The 17,524-nt window shown below is 36.6% G+C and overlaps 1 protein-coding gene across 1 annotated transcript in view; it reads right to left on the bottom strand.

The window, feature by feature from the left end:
- ATAD1 (ATPase family AAA domain containing 1) overlaps positions 1 to 17,524 on the bottom strand; it is a 50,467-nt gene that overhangs the window by 4,119 nt on the left and 28,824 nt on the right. Inside the window, exons 6-8 of the mRNA XM_053582505.1 lie at positions 17,103 to 17,209; positions 5,144 to 5,233; positions 2,267 to 2,317 (exon numbers count right to left, since the gene is read on the bottom strand). Coding sequence (XP_053438480.1) covers positions 2,267 to 2,317; positions 5,144 to 5,233; positions 17,103 to 17,209 — 248 coding nt within the window. The remainder of the gene's footprint in view (positions 1 to 2,266; positions 2,318 to 5,143; positions 5,234 to 17,102; positions 17,210 to 17,524) is intronic.

Here is a 17,524-nt window from a genome sequence, read left to right on the forward strand (position 1 = left end):
CTACCAAACATCCATCCTGAGTTAAAGAAAGTTAAGAACATTACAACAATATGGGAGGAGAAACATTAAAAAATATTTTCAGTTTCTAGGAGCCATTTTTTAGCATAAAAGCTTAGAAATTTGAAATCTAATTTTCATTTTTGTCATTATGACCAAGACAGAAATAAGGCTTACTAAGTATACTGTGGAATGATGGGGAAGATCATGCTTTAAACACCACTGGGTACATTTTCGTATCTTTTTTAGTCAGTAACTATCTCCAGATAATCTGTTAAATTTCTAGGCACACCATATCTATCCTACTTCAAAAAAACTTGCTTCATTTTCTTCTCTGAATTTTTTATTATCATTTTCCATCCCCTTCATTTTCTTCTCTGAATTTTTTATTATCCTTGTTAATGGGTAAGATACTAATACTGTGTGCTTGTTAATGGTTTACCAATTAACTGTGTTTTATATAAATAATACCACGACTATATAATTTTTTTAAGGCAGCAGTTATCAAATATCCAATTAAAAGATAAAATGTAACTTGCTAATTTCTCACCTTACAGCAGTGACTTACCTTGAACACACAGAGGAGTTTAGCAATTTCCTCCAAATTTACAAAGCATTTCATGTACCTATGCAGTCTTCGTAGGAAAGGTTATCTAGCTTTTATTTCATTCTTACAGGGCTCTATGATGCCCCTCCTCAAATAGTTAATAATCACTGATCTACTCTGTAATTTGCTAGGTTCTTTAAACTTTTGCATACAGTAAATGCTATCTTGATATATTTTAAAGAAATAAATCATTAGAATACCACTGAAAGATACAAAGGAAGACCTAAAGAACCATCTTGTCTCCCTTCTCCACTAACTTAGATTTGAATTTCATCCAGTCTCTTGATCCAACTACCAATTTTAGAGGAAAACCACCCCTTATGCAATCAGCACAAACTGGGAAAAAATATTTTCAAACGGGTGGTGCCTGTGGCTCAAAGGAGTAGGACGCTGGCCCCATATACCAGAGGTAGCGGAACCAAACCCAGCCCCAGCAGAAAAAAACATATATTTTCAAACTAGATACAGGGCAAATATCCATAATACATAGAGTTACCAACACTCTATATGAAATAGCTCACTGAAATAAAAAATTGGGCAAAGAATATGAAACTATAGAATTCACAGAAAAAATTCAAATGGCTCAAACACACAACATTCATGTTATCCCTAAAGAATGCAAATTAAGACTTCAACAAAATAACCATTTTCTACCTACTATCTTGGCACAAAGTTTCTTAACATTCTGTTGGCATGAATTTAGGGAAAGAGACACTCTAATATCTGTTATATAAGTAAATTAGCATGGATGATTTGGCAATTGCTATTGAAATTATAAATACTCTTATCATTTGATCTGCAATTTCTTTTCTGAAAAATTCATTTTAATAATATTCCTACACGAGGCTGCGTGTGGTGGCTCACGCCTGTAATCCCAGCACTCTGGGAGGCCAAGGCAGGTGGAATGCCTGAGCTTAAAGGTTTGAGACCAGCCTGAGCAAAAGCGAGAACCCATCTCTAAGAATAGCCGGGTGTTGGCTTGGAGACCGTAGCTCAGGGGTTACAGCGTGGGCCACACACACTGGGGCTGGAAGGCTCAAAACTGGCCAGGGCCTGCTGAACAACAATGACAACAACAACAAAATAGCTGGGTGTTGTGGTGGGCGCCTGTAGTCCCAGCTACTTGGGAGGTAAGGCAAGGGAATCACTTAAGCCAAAGAGTTTGTGAAAAAAAAAAAAAGGTATCTTATATAAGCAGTGAATAAGTCTGAAAAATATCAAAGAGTATTTTCTGCATAGACACAAGAACACGTGGCACTTAAAAAAATTTAGTAAATGATCTTTAATTTCAAATACATCATAGTTACTGAGTTACAAAGTAAGCACAAGTTTTACAGTAACTTAGGTCACTTTCAAAGCTATATTTTCAGATCCCTTCCTTATTTCTCTCTAAAATAGTGGTTCTCAACTTTCCTAATGCCATGACCCTTTAATACAGTTCCTCATGTTGTGGTGATCCCCACCCCCAACCATAAAATTATTTTCATTGCTACTTCATAACTGTAATTTTGCTACTATTATGAATCGTAATGTAAATATCTCATATGCAGGAGACCCCCAAAGGGGATGTCACCCATAGCTTGAGAACCACTGCTCTAAAATGACTTTATGAATACAAACACCATATATACGGAATGAGTAAAATTATAATTTTTTACTTACATTTTCATTTTTCAAGATGAGTTTCAGGATTGCTTCTCTTTGTTTTAAAGCCTAAAACCAGGATAATTTCCAGTTAGTGTTTTTTTTTTTTTTAAAAAAAAGATCAACTAGTTTTCCTAACATTTCTTCCCTCATAAAATACCTAACCACTATAGGAAACGACAGAAATTCTGAGGAGGTCAAAGCACAGACTCGATTCAAGATTCTAGAGTATGATCTATGGATGTCCTACAGAACTATATCTTCTTATTCTGTCTTCCCAGCACCCAGCACAATGTCTGGGAAATAACATGCCCTGAATATTTATTGAGCAAAGTAAATGAATACCTATGCCTACCATGTCCTCTACCTCTCTGTAATCTTCTTCTTTTTTTTTTTTTTAAGAAACTTACAAAAACTACCACTGACAAATTTTTTTACCAGTAAGTAGAAAAGACAACTATGATCCCTCCATTCCTCCACGTCAACATGAAACTTCCATGTTTACTAACTTATATTAGTAAATTTAGTGAATTTCTATTTAGTGTTAATGATATACTTGTTTACATGTTTGTATGGGTTTTCCCCCAAGTATGCATCACATTACAACAGAAAATACAAACTACATTTAACTCCTTCCACAGTATCCAATTCATACACAGTAAATAAAATGCTTTCTAAAGTTACCATGGCTGAATTCCTTATTCCTACATCTGTCAACAAAACAATGCTAATTACAATAAATATCAAATCTTATTACCTGAAAAACCAAACCCAACCCTGCTGTTTCTGTCATTCAAGCAGGAAGGTTAGTCTGGCATATGTTAAATGATGACAAATAACTATTTTTTGTTAATAAACATTCAACTTGAAAAAAATAAAATAAAATAAAATAAACATTCAACTTGGAGAGGAATTTTAAGGTAAGGTTAATCATACACTTTGACATCAGAATTATCCAAGAAAAAACTTGCCCAATATTATGTTTGTTTATTCACTAAAAATAGAACAGAAAGTTCCAGTTCTTATGTTAACACTATACAGATTTAAAACATACCTGGGGCGGCGCCTGTGGCTCAGTGGGTAGGGCGCCGGCCCCATATACCTAGGGTGGCGGGTTCAAACCCAGCCCCGGCCAAACTGCAACAACAACAACCAAAAAAGCCAGGTGTTGTGGCGGGTGCCTGTAGTCCCAGCTACTTGGGGGGCTGAGGCAGGACAATCGCCTAAGCCCAGGAGTTGGAGGTTGCAGTGAGCCGTGATGCCACAGCACTCTACCGAGGATGATAAAGTGACACTCTGTCTCTAAAAAAAAATAAAACATATCTGCTCAAACTTATAACAACACGCGTTGATAACTCACACGGTATATTAGATCTACAAGTTTAAAAAGGGTTACTTTCCATACTGTTATATCCTACATTCAATTCTACTATACATCAAAAATATTATTACTAGTTGTGAACCGGACTACAATTGGATTATTGATAGAGATTCTACCAGGCATCTTTGTCTTCAGAACCACTGAGATAAATTAATTTTCTTTTAAAAAATGTCCTGATGTCTTGCTTACAAAATAAAATCAAACTTCTTGTGCAATGCACACAAAGGTCATCTAAACCTAGCAGCAGCCTACCTTTCCAGACTCATCTCCTTCTATTTTCCTTAGAGCTTCAAGGGAACTACCCCTAGAACTGACCAGTAGACAGTGCTCCCACCTTCTTGCTTTTGTTCACACTGGCAGGAAAGCCTTTCCTTGTCTTTTTTGCCTATCAATTCCTAGCATTCTTCAAGAGCCAGATGGATTCTATAAATTCCTTGATTTCTCAGATGTAATTACTCATGTTCACCTCATAGTTTTTTATGCATACCTTTGTAAAGCACATTTTACATTATTTATTTAGAGTCCACCTCCCCTGCAACACCACAGTCTAGCAGCTGTCTGACATATTAATGTTCAATAAATATTAGTAATACTAAATATAGTCTTCGATCTTAAGTTAAAAAAACTCATCATTGATTTATCAGGTAAATTTTCTAATAAAGTAGCTAATATGTGCATAGCCTCAGAGGAACCACTGGTTGTAGCTATAGCAAATAGATGATCAGAGTAATTTTATAGAGGCCACAACCATCTGTCTTTAGGAGACCATGTATACTGTCCCAAACCAATCTGGTAAGTTACAGAATATAAATGGGATAAAATGATTTTAGCCAAAGATAATAAATGGAATTATAATTAAGTTCTCTAATGGTAGCACATGTAACATGCTAATTGCAAGGAACATATCTTCTACTATTAAAACCTATTTTTTTCTTTCTCCTTCAATCCAAAGGCAGGCAAAATATGAGACTTGAGGACTCTATGTAAAAATTGCAGGGTATCAATAAGTTATAATCATCTACAGAGGTTAATTCTCAAGTAACAAAAAAGAATGCTAGAAAGAAGGTAGAACTTGACTGGCTCAATACTACCTACCATTTGCATTCTTATTTACAGTGTAATATTTCAGCTACTAGAATCATGAATCCTATCAGAGGGAAGCACTGATTAGTGCCAATAATTAGTTCAGTGAATTCCAGTTACTCTTCATGCCAGGCCTTTGGAATAGGACAATTCTTTAAACCCAATTCCTTCGATTTTATTCTACACTAAACCAAAACTACAATTTAGATTTTCTTAGAGAGGCAAATAACACTAATCTTAGGACAGAACGAAGAAAAAAATCCGAGAGTAGAAAGGACAACAATGTATCTATGGGGTTTCTTGCCTCATATTTTTGCTGCCTGTCACAAACAAGTCCTAAAAAATAAAATGTTCCCTTCCTAAACCTACAGATAAAGACCTATAAAGAAGCGAATATTTAACTCTTAATATTATCGATCAAAACCACATACAGGCTGGTTGATATGAAATCTTGTAGGCATTCTTCTCATTATAGCCGAGTCAAGATCCTGGGGACGATTAGTAGCTCCCATTACTATGACCTAAATATATCAAGAAAACAAAAGGCATTATAAACAATATTCCTTTAAGGTTGTCATTATTAGGATTTAGAAGATAAAGAAAAGTGGTATTTAAACTAAATCTTTTATATGAAATCTGATTTTAATGCGGTATTACTCAAATAGTTATAAATACAATTGAAATTAATCCTAAATAGATTGGCTAATAGCAAAACTAGAAAGACTAATGTAGTTCCTTGGATTTCTAGTAACTAAAGTATGTACTGCTCAGTTGCAAGTACCTTTACTGAAGAATTACATAGATTTATTTTAAAAATTACCGTATTTTGCAAAATATAGTTGCTTAGTGAATATATGTCGAATGACTGAAAGTCGTTATGTTACAGCATGGGTATGTAGTTTAGGAGTATGGGGGGGATTCTTCTTTCAAGTCTTTTAACAGTATTATGGAAGCCAGGTGCATTGACTCATGGCTATAATCCTAGGGGACTTACAGGGCTAAAATGGGAAGATAGTTTGAGGTCAAGAGTTAGAGACAAGCCTGGGCAACATAGCAAAACACTATCTCTAACAAAAAACTGAAAAACAAATTAGTTGAGTGGGTGTGGTGGAGTGTGCTTGTAGTCCTAGCTAGTCAGGGGGCTGAGGCAGAAGGATTGCTCAGAGCCTAGGAACTGGAAGCTTGCAGTGATGACCTCTGATCCCGCCCACTGTACTTCAACCTGGGCAACAGAACAAGATCCCTTCTCTAAAATATAAATAATAATAATAATAATAATATGGAGACAATAATTTCCTCTTAAGTCTGAATATTCTGGTACTTTTAGTCCATATCATGTGCTTTTTTTCTCTAGATTTCATATAATCTAATGACAACATCAGCACTGCAGGTATCTTCTTAATGTTAAATAAAACCTGAAGCAATCCAACTTTAAACAAAGGCAACAGAGTAAAAGCAAACACCAAAATGCTGGGTAGAATTCTTTAAAAGAAAAAAAAAGGCTGGTAGCTCTGCCAATTTTTGGGTCTATGTCATTTATTCATAAAGGATGTAGAGATTAAAAAAATTAACTTTACAAATCAACATGAGTAAAGATGGAAAGACACAAGGCAAGTTAATTTCCAAAGGATGTCAATATTAACATTATTGCTGATATTTTAGTATAACCTAATAAAAGCATATATCAATCCAAAATGAAAATTTATTGTATTCTATGGAAAAAGATTTCTCTACTACTATCTATGGAAAAATATTTCGTTAACATTATCTTTGATCGGTCTAAGAAGTTTGTGATTTTTGAAATAATCTAATATTTGACTATAGAGCATGATAAAATATCCACCAAATCTTATATTCTATTATTAGTCTTCACATTTAATACTATTCAGGAGCCTCTAAACCAAATTACTTGCAATTAACTGTGAGAGTTTGCCACCTAGAGGAAGAAAATATAACACAACCATAAATCTGAAAAAGGTAGGTCTACAACATAATTCAATTTTGTATTCGGGTTACGTGGTTCTAAAATCGAAATATTGTCCCTATTTTTATTCGCAGGCTCCCTGCAACTTGATAAAATAAAAAGATCTACCAAATTTAAAACAAACCTTAAAAGCGATCAAATGAATTAACTGCATAAGATAACGAATCATATAAATAAGGATAGTTTGATGTAGAGTATACTGTTAAAAGAGATTAAAAGTGATAACGGAAGTTTGCTGAAGACACATTACATTTGGTTGTAAATAATCACAAAAAGCACTGTGGCTGTAGCAGTATTCGAACAAAAATGAAAAATGGGCTGCATTTGGAGGAAAAACTATAGGTAAAATAATAAAAAGCTTAAACCAAAACAAAATGGAATAAAAAACCTACCATGGAAGACAGAACTCTAGAAAATAGAATCAAATAATCCAAATAAATCTAGTACAACATGGTCTATGAATAAGTACAACAGATATTCACAATGAAAAAGCAAGAGTGATTGAAACTACTTGTAGTTTCACATAAAGAAGTAAATTTTAGGCCAGGCACTGTGGCTCATACTTGTAATCATAGCACTCTAGGAAGCTGAGGTGAGTGGATCGCATAAGCTCAGGAGTTTGAGATCAGCCTGAGCAAAAGTGAGACCCTGTCTCTACAAAGAATAGAAGAATTAGCTGGGCATTGTGGTGGGCACCTGTAGCTAATGGGGAGGCTGAGGCAGGAAGACTGCTTGAGCCCAAGAGTTTGAGGTTGCTGTGAGCTAGGACATGAGGGCACTCTACTGAGGGCAAAGAGTAAGACTTTGTCTCAAAAAAAAAAAAAAAAAAAGCAAATTTTGGGTAGGTGTGGTGCCATATGCCTATAAGCCCAGAACTTTGGGAGGCAGGAGTTTCAGACCAACCTGGGCAACATAATGAGGTACCACTTCTACATAAAATAATAAAAATTAATGGGGCATGGTGGCACATGTCTGTAATCCCAGCTATATGGGGCTAATGACTTGAGCCCAGGAGTTTGAGGCTACAGTGAGCTGTGATCATGCCATTGGATAACAAAGAATCATATAATATTAATTCTATTTAGTGCAAATAAGATAAAATTCAAAATAGGCTTGGCACCTGAGCACAGTAGTTATGGTGCCAACCACATACACTGAGGCTGGCGGGTTGGAACCTGGCCCGGGCCAGCTAAACAATAATGACAACTGCAACATAAAAATAGCCAGGCGTTGTGGCAGGTGCCTGTAGTACCAGCTACTTGGGAGGCTTAGGTAAAAGAATCACTGTAGCCCAAGAATTTGAGGTTGCTGTGAGCTATGACACCACAGCACTCTAGTGAGGGTGACATCATGAGACTCTGTCTCAAAAAAAAAAAATTCAAAGTAGAAAGCAATAGTAATTTTTTAAACCTTTAAGTAACAAAGCCAGTGTAAGGTATTACTTGTTCAAACTTTTTAAACTCTTTAAAACAAAACATAAAAATAATTTTTTATTATTTCACATTGAAAATAACCAGATCTAAATCTATGCTTCAAAAGGTCAATTCATCAATGAATACCTTTAAATATCATCTTTTATGTCTTAGTCTCTTAAGATGAACAATGTCATCAGTTACTAAAGTTTCCAGTAATAGTAATGGGCTTCATTAGGTCACTCTCTGTTTTTATCTCCATTGTGATCACACTGTACTTAACAAGGAAGCTAGCTAAGGTAGATGGATGGTAGGCTCTATCCATGATGACAGAAAAGACAATTCAGTGCAAAGCTAACTGGTGCATATGAAAGTAGACTATGTCTGAAACTACTATTCAAAATTAATAATATCAATTTACTCCCTCAGCACACTGTAAAGGTAAAAATAAAGTTATATGAGTTCAATAAAAAAAAAAAGCAGCATCTTCATTTTCTCCCTCAAGTCAAAACTCATCATAATAAAAATATTTGTTATTTGTGTAATAAGGAATTGTGGTTCTGTAACCATGTGCTGTACCGGAACCACACTGTGGGGATCTGGAGGAAGTAGCTGTGGAGTACGCTTCATTCAATTGCCTCCGTATCATCTGTTTTAAACAATTGAACACTATACTCAATTATAAGGTATAAAATTATTTTCTCTTAGGGTAACTATCCAATTGTCTAAGTGCTTTAAATACTATTTCTTCAGGGAATAATTAGCTCTTGGCGATTTGTATATGACGCTAATTAAAAGTAATTAATAGAAAATGTTTCCATCAATGTCAACAACATTTATCTAAGTTGTGTGCTAAAGCTAAAAGTTGTTTCCCTCACAAGAAAACTATACTTTCATAAAGGTCATACAAAAGGAAGACATGAAGCGTAATTTTCTTCAGAACAGTGTAGTTCAGACTTTAGATTTCTAGTAATTTGAAGAAGTTGGGACCTTTGGAACCCCTTGGCCACAAAACCTATAAATAATAAAGTTTTTTTTTTGAGACAGAGTCTCACTTTGTCCCCCTCAGTAGAGTGCCGTAGCATCACAGCTCACAGCAATGTCAAATTCTTGGGCTTAAGCAATTCTCTTGCCTCAGCTTCAAGCAACTGGGAAAAGGCGCCCGCCACAATGCCGGCTATTATTTTTATTGCAGTAGTCATTGTTGTTTAGCTGGCCCGGGCTGGTGTATGTGGCTGGTGCCATAACCACTGTGCTACGGGTGTCAAGCCATAATAAAGTATTTTTTAAAACTCAAAAAAAAAAAAAAAAATGTGTCTGCAAGTCTGCAAAGAAGTAAAGGAATAAAGTTACAGCCAGTAGTAGAGCCTGTGGATATGAGAGAGGTAAACAAGGCGAAAAGTGTACAGATTATCAAAAGTGTAGTGTGTGCTGGATACCTGCAGATTAGAGAGCCTAATGAGACAGGACTAACCAAGTACTACATCCTTAGAAAATTCATCATATGTTAGAAAATGCATTAGACGGAAGCCAGCCCTGGCTCTTGGTTAGAGATGTACATGCACATATCATGGTTTGTTACCAGCTAATATTAAGTCTCAGAAATAAATTTACCTATTTGTGTTGGGAAAAAAAGATTGGGAAGAAGGCAAATCTCCATACAACAAGGCTCAACCCTTGGTTCTAAAAATTTACATACGAAGCTCTGCCAAATAAGTTTCCTACAAAATCATAAAACTTACACTATAAATTCAAAACAACAGAACCAGATCTACAAAGACTAATACGTAAGAATTATTGATAAAACTAGTATGTAAACTTATTTAAAGGAATAGACAAAGATCCACAAAAACCACACAGCAAATCCTTATGGAGTAAGGTAAATGTATGTCAGGTATTGAAGCACTTTAATCATGAATCCCTCACAATTTTGAGGTGGTCATTCCTTTCCTCTGACCTTTATAAAACTCTTCCCTTTTTATAGATTTTACTCCCTCTATACAGATACAAAGTGATTATAAAATCTGGCCAACATCACATAGCTAGTTGATGGCAGGGCTTTGGTTTTCTAATCCAAATGAAAACACCAGTAACCAGAAAAAGTCCATCAAAACTGACATCAAAGAACTGAAAAACAATCTAGAAGAATTTCTAGCACTGAAAAATATGATAACTGAAATAGTAAGCTCAATGATATGGTTAGATAGAAGAACTCCAACTGAACCTGCAATTATCAAACTTGAAGAAAGATAAACAAATTGCCCAAAAGTAGCACAAAGAGACAGACATGAAATGTAAGTAAAAACCTACATATAGGCTGGGACCCATGATTGCCACCCTCCAGGACCTCCGGGAAGAGCTGCGCCGGGACCCCCCAGGACCTCTGGAAGAGCTGCGCTGGGACCTGTGATCAGCACCCTCACGAACCTCCATAAGAGCTACACCCGCCCGGACCCGGGTAAGAGCTGAGCTGGGACCAGCTACCCCGCCCGCCGGACCTCCCCACGCCCTGACCAGGAACTCTGGGAGTCGTGCAACCCCGCGTCTCCCTCCTGTACCCTCCCTGCCTCCATACCGGCCTGCTCCTCTGGCCAGGGACTCTGGCAGCCATCCGCCCTCCGGATGCGCGGAGCCCTTCTCCTGGCCAGAGAATGCTGGAGCCTTGGGCTCTCTGTGCCAAAGTCACTGGGCACCAGGCACTCCCAGAACTGTGTGCACCTCCCTCGCCCTGTTGCTGGATTGGGGGTGTCACACTCCAGAGCTGCTACCACAACCAGAACTCCCTGGCTGGGGCAGCCCCAGAAGAGCTACACAGGGTCACTCCCTACAAAGATCTAGCAACAATAGAGTGATCCCCCCCGGCGTCTAATCTCAGAGAGACACTACCCCAACTCTGAGAACGGCCAGAGGCAACGGTGAAAAACAATCATGAGACAAACAAAGGAAAAACTGTGGCAATATGAATAATCAGAGAAGATAAACCCCTCCCCCAAGGAACAATGGGGCAGACACAGCACAAGATCTCATGCACAAACAAATAGCTGAGATGTCAGAAATTGAATTCAGAATCTGGATAGCAAATAAGATCGAATAAGAATTCCAAGCAGTAACCCAAAAGATGTCTCAAGAATTCAATGAATTCAAAGACCAAATGACCAAAGATTTTGACACATTGAGACAAGAAGTTGCAGCCCTCAAAGATCTGAGAAACACAGTAGAATCCCTCAGTAACAGAATGGAGCAAGCAGAAGAAAGGATTTCTGACATCAAACACAAAGCTTTATAACGCTCCCAAACTCTCAAACAGGAAGAGAAATGGAGGGCAAAAACAGATCACTCTCTCAGAGAACTCTGGGATAATTAGAAGAAAACTAATATTCGTCTTATAGGGATCCCCAAAAGTGATGAAGTGGTTTTACAAGGCACAGAGTCTCTTCTCCATGAGATTATGAAAGAGAACTTTCCAGACATGCCATGAGATTCTGAATTTCAGATAGCAGACAGTTTCAGAACTCCAGCACGACTCAACTGAATAAGAAATCCCCCCAGACACATCATAATCAATTTCACTAAAGTTAATATGAAGGAGAAAATTCTGAAAGCAGCCAGACGAAAGAAAACCATCACCTACAAGGGCAAGAATATTAGAATAACTGCAGATCTCTCTACTGAAACCTTTCAAGCTAGAAGAGGATGGTCATCGACTTTTAATCTCCTACACTTGATCTTAGCCAAAAGGCCGAGAAGCGATGACTTTTAATCTCCTAAAACAAAATACCTTTCAACCCAGGATCCTGTACCCAGCTAAACTGAGTTTCATTTATGATGGAGAAATTAAATACTTCAATGACATTCACATGTTGAAGAAAATTGCCACAACTAAATCAGCTCTCCAGGATATTCTCAGACATATCCTCCATAAAGACCAGCGTAATCCTCCACCACAAAAGTAAATCCACCCAGAAAATTTTGATCAAATTCCAACTTCTACAGTCGCAAAAGTATTAAAAATGTCTACCGGACTCTCGAAAGGCTTATCAGTATTCTCAATTAATGTGAATGGTTTAAATTGTCCTCTAAAGAGGCACAGGTTGGCTGACTGGATACAAAAACTCAAGCAAGATTATCTGCCACATACAAGAATCTCATCTTACATTAAAAGACAAATACAGACTCAAGGTGAAGGGATGGTCATCTACACTCCAGGCAAATGGAAAGCAGAAAAAAAATAGGCATTGCAATCCTATTCACAGATGCAACAGGCTTTAAACCAACCAAAATAAGGAAGGATAAAGATGGAAACTTCATATTTGTTAAAGGTTAAATCAATATAAGATTTCAATTATTAATATTTATGCACCCAACCAGAACGCACCTCAATTTATCAGAGAAACTCTAACAGACATGAGCAACTCGATTTCCTCCAGTTCCATAGTAGTTGGAGATTTTAGCACCCCTTTAGCAGTGCTGGAAAGATCCTCCAAAAAGAAGCTAAGCAAAGAAATCTTAGATTTAAACTTAACCATTCAACATCTGGAGTTGACAGACATCTACAGAACATTTCATCCCAACAAAACTGAATACACATTCTTCTCATCAGCCCACGGGACATACTCCAAAATTGACCACATCCTAGGCCACAAATCTAACCTCAGCAAATTAAAAAAAATAGAAATTATTCCTTGTATCTTCTCAGACCATTATGGAATAAAAGTTGAACTTAATAACAACAGGAATCTGAATACCCATACAAGAACATGGAAGCTAAATAACCTTATGCTGAAGGATAGATGGGTTATAGACGAGATTAAGAAGGAAATCACCAAATTTTTAGAACAAAACAACAATCAAGACACGAATTACGAGAACCTCTGGGATACTGCAAAGGCAGTCCTAAGAGGGAAATTTATAGCACTGCAAGCCTTCCTCAAGAAAACGGAAAGAGAGGAAGTCAATAACTTAATGGGACATCTCAAGCAACTGGAGAAGGAAGAACACTCCAACCCCAAACCCAGCAGAAGAAAAGAAACAACCAAAATCAGAGCAGAATTAAATGAAATTGAAAGCAAAAGAATTATACAACAGATCAATAAATCCAAAAGTCGGTTTTTTAAAAAGGTCAATAAAATAGATAAACCTTTGGCCAACCTAACCAGGAAAAAAAGAGTAAAATCTCTAATTTCATCAATCAGAAATGGTAAAGATGAAATGACAACAGACCCCTCAGAAATTCAAAAAATCCTTAACGAATATTACAAGAAACTTTATTCTCAGAAACATGAAAATCTGAAAGAAATCGACCAATACTTGGAAGTATGCCACCTACCAAGACTTAGCCAGAACGAAGTGGAAATTTTGAACAGGCCTATATCAAGTTCTGAGATAGCATCAACTATACATCTCCCTAAAAACAAAAGCCCAGGACCAGATGGCTTTACGTCAGAATTCTACCAAACCTTTAAAGAAGAACTAGTACTTATACTACTAAACCTCTTCAAAATATAGAAAAAGAAGGAATACTAACTACCCTATACATTCTATGAAGCAAATATCACCTTGATCCCTAAACCAGGGAAAGACACAACAAGAAAAGAAAATTATAGACCAATATCACTAATGAATATTGATGCAAAAATACTCAATAAAATCCTAGCAAACAGAATCCAACAACACATCAAAAGAGTTATACACCATGACCAAGTGGGATTTATCCCAGGCTCTCAAGGTTGGTTCAATATAGGTAAATCTATAAATGTAATTCAGCACATAAACAAACTCAAAAATAAAGACCATACGGTTCTCTCAACTGATGCAGAAAAAGCTTTTGATAATATCCAGCATCCCTTCATGATCAGAACACTTGAGAAAATTGGTATAGAAGGGACATTTCTTAAACTAATAGAGGCCATCTACAGCAAACCCACAGACAATATCGTATTGAATGGAGTTAAACTGAAATCATTTCCACTTAGATCAGGAACCAGGCAAGGTTGCCCATTGTCTCCATTGCTCTTTAACATTGTAATGGAAGTTTTAGCCATTGCAATTAGGGAAGAAAAGGTGATCAAGGGTATCCACATAGGGTCAGAAGAGATCAAACTTTTACTCTTCGCAGATGACGTAATCATATATCTGGAAAACACTAGGGATTCTACTACAAAACTTTAAGAAGTGAACGAGGAATACAGCAATGTCTCAGGCTACAAAAATCAACACCCATAAATCTGTAGCTTTTATATATACCAACAATAGCCAAGCCCCAAAAACAGTGAAGGACTCTATACCTTTCACAGTAGTGCCAAAGAAGATGAAATATTTGGGAGTGTACCTAACAAAGGACGTGAAAGATCTCTATAAAGAGAACTATGAAACTTTAAGAAATAGCTAAAGATGTTAACAAATTGTCATATTTTAAAGATCTTGAAAAAATAATACTTCGTTTTATATGGAATCAGAAAAAAACCTCGAATAACCAAAACATTACTCAGAAATAAAAACAAAGCAGGAGGAATCACACTACCAGACCTTAGACTGTACTATAAATCAATAGTGATCAAAACAGCATGGTACTGGCACAAAAACAGAGAAGTAGATGTCTGGAACAGAATACAGAACCAAGAGATGAATCCAGCTACTTACCGTCATTTGATCTTTGATAAGCCAATTAAAAGCATTCAGTGGGGAAAAGATTCCCTATTTAACAAATGGTGCTGGGTGAACTGGCTGGCGATCTGTAAAAGACTGAAACTGGACCCACACCTTTCACCATTAACTAAGATAGACTCTCACTGGATAAAAGATGTAAACTTAAGACATGAAACTATAAAAATACTTGAAGAAAATGCAGAGAAAACTCTTGAAAGAATCAGCCTGGGTGAATATTTTATGAGGAGGACTCCCCAGGCAATTGAAGCAGTGTCAAAAATACACTATTGGGACCTGATCAAACTAAAAAGCTTCTGCACAGCCAACAACATAGTAAGTAAAGAAACAGACAGCCCTCAGAATGGGAGAAAATATTTGCAGGTTATACCTCCGATAAAGGTTTAATAACCAGAATCCACAGAGAACTCAAAAGGTATTAGCAAGAAAAGAACAAGTGATCCCATCTCAGGGTGGGCAAAGGACTTGAAGAGAAACTTCTCTAAAGAAGACAGATGCACGATCTACAGACACATGAAAAAAAGCTCATCATCCTTAATCATCAGAGAAATGCAAATCAAAACTACTTTCAGATATCACCTAACCCCAGTAAGAGTAGCCCACACAACAAAATCCCAAAACCAGAGATGTTGGCATGGATGTGGAGAAAAGGGCACACTTCTATACTGCTGGTGGGAATGCATCCTTTTGGAAGGATGTCTGGAGAATACTTAGAGATCTAAAAATAGACCTGCTATTCGATCCTATAATTCCTTTACTAGGTATATACCCAGAAGACCAAAAATCACAATATAACAAAGACATCTGTACCAGAATGTTTATTGCAGCCCAATTCATAATTGCGAAGTCATGGAAGAAGCCCAAGTGCCCATTGACCCACGAATAGACTTGCAAATTGTGGTACATGTATACCATGGAATATTATGCAGCCTTGAAGAAAGATGGAGACTTTACCTCTTTCATGCTTTCATGGATGAAGCGGGAACATATTATTCTTAGCAAAGTATCTCAAGAATGGAAGAAAAAGTATCCAATGCAGTCAGCCATACTATGAAGCTAATTTATAGCTTTCATATGAAGACTATAACCCAACTATAGCACAGGAATATGGGGAAAGGGCCAAGGGAAGGGAAGGGAGAGGGGAGGTCAGTGTGGAGGTAGGGTAATGGGTGGGACCACACCTACAGTGCATCTTAGAATGGGTACAGGCGAAACCTACTAAATATAGAATACAAATGTCTACTTACAATCACTAAGAAAATGCCATGAAGGCTAGGTTGAATAGTTCGATGAGAATATTGCAGATCATATATGAAACCAGCACATTGTACCCCTTGACTGCACAAATGTACACAGCTATAATTTAACAACAACAAAAAAACCCTACATATATCAGTTAACATTACAGAAGGAGATAAAACATGAAGAATGGGGAATAAACAACAGTTGAAGAGCTAATGACTGAATTTTTATAAAGTGATGAAAAATGTGATTTTAAATATATTGTGTTTTTTTTAAAGGCAAAACAGATTACAGAAGAGAAAATATCAAAGTTAAAACAACAAAAGAACAGTTAACTTTTCCATAGGATATAAGTGATTCATAAAATTTTTTAAAAAGGAAAAATGGTTCTAGGACACCCAGACGATTTTTTTTAAAACTTTCTTCTAAAATACATAATGGAGATTACAAGAATATACAGAATATTCAGAGGCCAAAAACTAAATGAAACTGAAAACTCAAAGAGGAAACTGAAAAATAGGACTGGCTTTCTCTTTGGTCGCACAACAAGGAAGCATAGGTTGTGATTTTCACAGCTGTATAGATAGACGAGACAAAGCCTAGGAAACAAGACTGTATGAAACTGGAATCCTAAAGCTAAGAATACATGATAAGAGGTTAAGTTTTGGTAACTAATGAATGTGTTAAAACAAAAATAAGGTAGGTGACATGAGAACTGAGAGTAAAGACTATAGGGAATTATGGAAAGAGCCAAGAAAAAGCGAAAGAATAAGAAAAAAAGAAACACGTACACAATACCTACAGCCACTGATCATTTCTCTTTCTTGGCACAGGGGTCTCAAAATCTAAGGAGAGGCTTTGCCTTGGTTTTTCCTCTTCCACTGTTCCATTTCAGGTATCTAGGCAATCTACTAATGTTTTGTTAAATTTCAAGTAGACAAAATTTACACAAATCATATTCTTTTGGATCTCATCACTTAATGACAAATGTAAATAATTATGAAAAAGACACATGCAAAAAAGTATTCTGCCAAATTTTCTATTAAGAACAAAAACAGTACAAGTTGAGGGCAGATTTCATTCAAATACCTGGCAGCTGTGATCAGTATCCAATCCGTCCCAGAGACTCATAAACTGAGCTTTCATCATGGCTGTAGCTTCATGGTCAGAACTTGAACGGTTTCGTAGAAAGGAGTCTAAAAGAAAAAGGTCCTTAACTCTCTAAAGGTCCTTATTTACTCCATATAATTTCAAATCTCTTAATTAAAAGCCAACAACCTTATGCAATGTTACAAAGAAATGGGGTTAATGATGCCTTTCCAGACATTATTCTACTATATTAATATTAGGCAAATTAAAACACAATTCATAACCTTCATTTCTTTCCTAAAAATAGATTCATGCCAACATATTTAAGAGAAATAAAAAGATCTGGTCCTGGGAGAATGGAAAAGGGTCAAGCAGAGTCTTAGAGGAAAGGGCATATGCTTTGCCTGCCTAACTTTTCAGGT

The sequence above is a fragment of the Nycticebus coucang genome, chromosome 3, assembly GCF_027406575.1.
Source record: "Nycticebus coucang isolate mNycCou1 chromosome 3, mNycCou1.pri, whole genome shotgun sequence".
In the NCBI taxonomy this organism is placed as follows: Eukaryota; Metazoa; Chordata; class Mammalia; order Primates; family Lorisidae; genus Nycticebus; species Nycticebus coucang.